The 6198-nt window shown below is 40.4% G+C and overlaps 1 protein-coding gene across 1 annotated transcript; it reads right to left on the bottom strand.

Moving 5' to 3' along the window:
- Positions 1-2908: 2908 nt before the first annotated feature.
- Positions 2909-5493, bottom strand: IL36A (interleukin 36 alpha). Its single transcript, XM_054476603.1, has 4 exons — positions 5070-5493; positions 4864-4977; positions 4215-4354; positions 2909-3121 (listed from the first exon to the last, which is right to left on the bottom strand). The coding sequence occupies exons 1-4, from the start codon at positions 5077-5079 to the stop codon at positions 2909-2911; spliced, it is 477 nt and encodes a 158-aa protein (XP_054332578.1). The 5' UTR covers positions 5080-5493.
- Between the last annotated feature and the right edge of the window lie 705 nt (positions 5494-6198).

Genomic DNA, 6198 nt, shown 5'->3' with positions numbered 1-6198 from the left:
TAACCAAAACAGATTGAAGTTGAAATAAAGACAGTGAAAACACTGTGTCAACATTATAGGATGTGTCCTGATATCTCTTTGAGATCCTGATTTTAATTCTTTGGGGTGTATAATGAGAAGTGAGATTTGTGGGTCATATGGAAGTTCTACTTTTAATTTTTTGAGGAACCTTTATACTGTTTTCTATAGTGACTGCACTATTTCAAATTTCTACCCAAAGTGTAAAGGGTTCCAATTTCTCCACATCCTCGCCAACACATTGGTTTTTCTGGTAATAGCCATTCTCACTGTGCTTTCGATTTGCCTTTCCCTGATTATTAGTAAATGCTGAACATCTTTTCATATACCTGTTGGCCATTTGTATGTCTTGGAGAAATGTCCATTCAAGTCTGCCCATTTTTAATCACGTTTGTTTGTTTGTTTGCCATTGAGTTGTGTGACTTCCTTACATATTTTGGATATTAACTTCTTATGAGATACATGGTTTGCAAATATTTTCTTTCATTTCATAGGTTGCCTGTTCACTCTGTTGATTGTTTCTTTGGCTGTGCATAAGCTCTTCAGTTTGATAGTCTCACTTGTCTACTTTCGCTTTTGTTCCTTGTGCTTTTGGTGTCATATCCAAGAAATCTTGCCTAGATTCATGTTATGAAACTTTTCTCCTATGTGTTCTTCCAGGAGTTTGGGCCGTTTCTGGTCTTACATTAAAATCTTTAATTTATTCTGCACTCTCATGTTCATTGCAGCATTATGTACAATAGCCAAGTTATAAAAACAACCTAAATGCCCATTTATGGATAAATGGACAAAGAAAATGTGGCATATGCACACAATGGATTATTATTCAGCCTTTAAAAAGAAGAAAATCCAGCCATTTGGGACAACATGGAAGAACCTGGAGTATATCATGCTATCTGAAATGAGCCGGTCACAAAAGGACAAATACTGCATGATTCCACTTACAGATACAATATCTGAAATAGTCAAATTCATAGAAACAGAGAGTAGAATGGTGGTTTCCAGGGACTGGGGGAAGGAGAAATGAAGGGATGCTCTTCAATGCATATAATATTCATTTAAGCAAGAGAAATAAGTTCTAGAGATCTGTGCAAGAGTATACCTATAGTATACTTTATTAACAATATTGTACATTTAAAAATTTATTAGGCAGGTATATCTCATATTAAGCCACAATACAAATAATTATAGGGTGTATCTCAAGGGATACTAAGAGAAAATGCAATGTTTTATGCATTTATAAGAAAATAAAGGAGAATAAAAACAAGTAGACATAAATTTCTAAAGAAGTTGAATTTCTTCTTCCAGAAAACATCCAGGCAACGTCAAAGATGGCCAGATTTCTCCCCAGCCCTGAGTTTAGGAGATCAAATATCCCAGGTGGTCCAACAGCTGGTCCATACCTCTCAGTTTAGGTCCATTAACCCAGTGCATTAATAGACCCCTTTCACTCTCCTAAGTGTTTTGGTTATCTCACAGGTCTGGAGAAATTACCAGCACAGGGAAAGGCAGAGGAGAAACAGTTCTACTTTTTTGTAAGAACCATGAGAAATGAAAAGTTCGGGGAATGCTATGCTGTCACCAAGAAAAAATATAATCTCTAACATCAATGTGGTCACTCAAATGCTGAATGGAAGAAGACATCAGGATGGGATGAGGAGGTTGGGGCAATGCCTGCAGGGCCCTGGAATTCATCAATGTGCTCAGGAAAACAGCATTTCCACATCTTCCTCCAAAGCTTAGGGACAAGTAAAAATATAATGGAAAATAAACATTACAAGAGGACTACACAGATGAACTATTTTGGGAATCATAATACGGCAAGAAATAAAATTTCGACTAATATTCTGTAAGAAGAAAACTTATTTCAAAATAAGAGAGGATTAAAAAGAAGTCTTCAAAATGAATGTTCTCTAGGTGAATGGGACCCATGTCAGTTTATGGTTTGTGAGTTCACAGGAAAAACCTGCAGTAGACTCTCAGAAACCCTTGCCAGAAGAGGAAGGGAGAGTTTTTCAGCTAGCTGTGCACCTGCATTGTGCACCGAAATAGGGAGTAAAATTTCTATTAGTGAAGCACTATTTGTCCCACCCACCCCAGTAGTGAGGCCTGGAGAAACTCGAGTTTGGGAAGATACCACCCTCCCCAACAATCTTACTGGTTCTTCTTAGAAACAAGAGCCTTCGTGTGAGCCTGCTTTACAAACTATAAAACTCCTTAAAAATGCAAGGAATCAGTATTATAACCACAATACTCCACTAAAGCCATTTGATTCATAAAAAAGCCACTGAGATGACAAAATTTTTATTTCACAAATTTAATGCTTTTGAGGTCCAGTGATAACACTTTAGGTGAAAGCTTCATAAACCACAGCAGTTCTTCACCCAAACCAGCACCAGCATATGTAACTTCACTGAGACATAAGCCAAGCCCAGGAGCGGCACAGCTTTCTTTTTGGTCTCCTCTTTCTGATGGAACATTTATATCTGCTTCTCTTTGTCAGAATCCAAAAGGTCTTGATACTCCATCACAGAGGAATATATCTGAAAATCCAGAGACCTGGACTTAAAATTCAAGAGTCACCACCCTCATTTTTACTTGGAGCATTATTAGCAAGTACGTTAAGTAGAGCTTTCTTTATTATTTTTGTAATTGTGCCATATTTCAGCCACATGCTCATGGCAAGGCCCTCAATTTCCCTGGACTATCTTCCACATGGCCCCAGGGAAAGGGACCCAGTCCAGCACTTAGGTCACTGCATGAATGTATTGGGAGGCAGTAAGATACTCTTAGGTGGAAAGTCCAATAACAAATTCTCCCTGCCCATTCCAGGCTAAGATTATACTAAGATTTTCTCTGCATGGAGACCAACCTCCAAACCCAACTGACCTTAAAACAGCATAGTTAACCCAAAGTCAGTTGTGTTGGCTTTCCCCAGTTCTTGGGTAAGGATGAGAGGACAGCCTCCTTCAGAGCTGACAGCGATGAACCAGCCAGGGAAGGCCACAGACTCAAAGGTGGAGTTCCTGCCACTCTGGCTGTGGTAGAAGAGAAAGGACTTCACAGGCTCGGGTTGGTTGTACAAATCCATTATATCCTTTTCCTGAAGGGTGTGAAGGAGACACCAGCAAGAAACATAAATGTTTGAATGTTTCACATTCTTTACACACTGATATTCCATGTCCAAGGATAGCATTCCCTACTCATTGAAGAAGCTTGGAGACCTCTGTTTCATATTATGGGATTGAAAATCATATAAATTAAATTCTTTTAAGATTATGGTTGAAACTCAGGCTACAAATTTTAATGGTTCTTAATGTGAGGCTCTGAAAAATGTGTTGACATGAAAGTTTTTGAGAATACAAAGCATTGATTGAGCCATTATTTTTTGTTCAGAAACAGAAACTTAAAGAATATTTATGTAACAGTTACTGTAAATTTCAAATTAAAACATACTTGTTTTCTGTCAGGTTTCTGCACCTTCAGCACTATTGACATTTTAAGCAAGATGATTCTTTGTTGTCAGGGTCTGTCCTGTATAATATAGGATGTTTAGTAGCATCCCTGTCATCTACCCGATAAATGCAAGTATCACACCCCCATCCCAGGTTGTCACAACCAAAACATCTCCAGACATTGACAAATGTCCATGGAGCAAAATCACCCCTGGCTGAAAAACACTGTTTTATATCTTGTCATCAAGTTGAGTGTCTGCCTATGCTTGTTTACTGAAAAGGGTCAAGAGAGTTCCTGTAGTACACAGAGGCCTGCTATAATTATCTTTTTTTAATAATGGAAAATTGCGATTATTAAAGTGTTTGTTACAGAGAATTATGTTTGTTCATTTAAATTTGCAATGTATTTTTTGCCAGAAAGATGTTTTAATAAGTTCATCTACTTTGTGATAATTAACTGCTAAAATGGCCTTGCTGATTTTACTCTGTGTGTGTGTTCTATTGAAGTTAGACATCATCCTTGCCAAATTATTAATATTTTTGTAAATTAAAATAATAAGTTATTTTAGTAGGTTTGTTTCAAAACATCCCTGCAATGTTTCTTAGTCTTTCATAACATATACCAACCCCAAGGAAACCAAAAATTAAAATGCATGAGCATAATAAGTACATTGTCTTTTAAAAGATCCTAAAATCTGAGTTTCCATCAAATAAATGGCAGGACCTGTCTTCCACGCTCACCGTCAGCTGCAGCGTGGGCTGGTCCCCAACCTTAGCACACGTCAGGCAGAGATTGAGCCCATTCAGTCCCAGGTAGATGGGGTTCCCTCTGTCTTTCTCAAGGGTCTCCACATGTCGGCATGAGATTAAGGCAATAGTGACTGGAAACACGATGTGAAAAGTGGTGTTCAGGTGCCATTTCCAGGGTGGTATCTCTGAGCCAGAGTTTTAAGGGAATCTGCTAACTGACACTCACAGTGCACTCATAGAGTGGTCACCCTGCCACCCACCATCTAACCTAGACACCCATCCTATGCTTGGGGAACACTTTCCATTAGAAAATTCAGTCTTTCATGGATTCAAAAACTGGTCCTCCCATAGATTACCCTCTTTGTCCTACTCTTACTCCTCAAAGTTTCTCAGAATATGTCTTCTACTGTTTTTCATAGGCTGACCCTTCAGTCTCCCTTAAGCTTTCGCTCTCTTCTCTGACTTCATGACCATAGTCCCAGAACAACCTTATGCTCACCCTTTATTCATTATTGTCTGTGAGATGCTCCTGTCTGTAGATATGCCCAGTTAACAAGCCCACTGTGGAATAACGTCTGAACATCAAACACACAACAGCACTGGACAAAGGAGCTGCCTTTGACAGACCGTGGCTACTCACCTGGAGACATACGGTCCTTCCTCGGGACTGCTATGAGTGTCTGGTCCTGAAGAACCCACACCCGATGATTGATATCCTGAATGCTCCCCCGCTGAGGTGTGTCAATTTTCAATGCTGTTGAGAAAGTCAAAATGTAAATTAGTAAGAATGAGAGCACAGAATATCACCCCCTTGTCCATTTTTCGCCCTTCCATGAGGATCTTTACCTTTTTCCATTGTGGTGGTGTTGTTTCAGAACTGCCAAGGATAGGAGTCCTTTTATGTGCAGACCAACCCCAAGAGAGGACCTGAGTCAGTCCCAAGCCACAGTTTAACCCTGGGTCAGATGAAAGACTGGCGGCCAGCCCAGCAGTGACTCCAGTCAGAATCTATACTCCCAGAACTCTCCCAGCACCCTTACTTTATTGGATGCAGTCTACCTCCAGCAGAAGCAGCTGCACCTATGAATCCTGCCCAGGCCTAGACCCAGGAACTCTAATATGACAAAGAGTGCCAAGGCCAAAGACCTGGAAGCAAGAAAAAATCAGAGGTCACCAGACTTTCCAGCATAGGCCACACTGATAATCTGTTACGAAGGACCCTGTATCCCTACCATTATGAACTATGGCTTCTACTGCACTTGGGTTTTCTGACAGGCTGTAACAGGGCCCAGGCCTTTTATCCACATGGGCAAGGAAGGAAGTTCTGCCTCACTGGGGCTGGAACTGCCCAACACTCAGGATATTTTCTAGTTCCTGATGCCAGAGGATTTAGTGACTCTTTATGTGAACAGCATGGTTAAGACTTATCCAAGCACCCTGAAAAATGAGGGCATGCTAAGCTTTTAAGAGCAGGAAATATAGTCACAGATACTGAATTGAGAAACATTATGGGACTTCTTCGGGCCAATGACTCATCTCTGATGCCACAAAATGAAACAATGGAATTATTCCTAAGAGTGGGAGCCCCTAGTAGGTGCAAGATAGACTGAGGAGGGATGGGTCTCTTAAGACCTCTGTAGCTTCTAACCACTCCTGGCCCACAGACACTATATTCTTGGTTAATTTGAGACCAGAAGCACGCTGACTCCAGTGACCCTCCTCTAGCTTCTCAAACCCACTGTGCATGCTGCTTCTCCACCAAGGGAGTCTTACTGTAGCAAAGCCAGTTCCTGAGCACCCTAGCCACCTCAATTAACTCTAGATCACTATCCCTAGTATAGGTAGTATGATGGTTAATTTTAAGTGTCAATTTGATTGGTTTAAGGAATACTTAAAGAACTGGTAATGCATTAGTTTGGGGTGTGTCTATGAGGGTGTTTCCAAAGAAGATTGGTGTGTCAGTGTACTAGTGGGG

This window comes from Pongo pygmaeus, chromosome 12 (genome assembly GCF_028885625.2).
Source record: "Pongo pygmaeus isolate AG05252 chromosome 12, NHGRI_mPonPyg2-v2.0_pri, whole genome shotgun sequence".
Classification (NCBI taxonomy): domain Eukaryota; kingdom Metazoa; phylum Chordata; class Mammalia; order Primates; family Hominidae; genus Pongo; species Pongo pygmaeus.
Note: the sequence above shows the minus strand (reverse complement) of the source record. Positions and strands in the feature narration are given on the sequence as shown.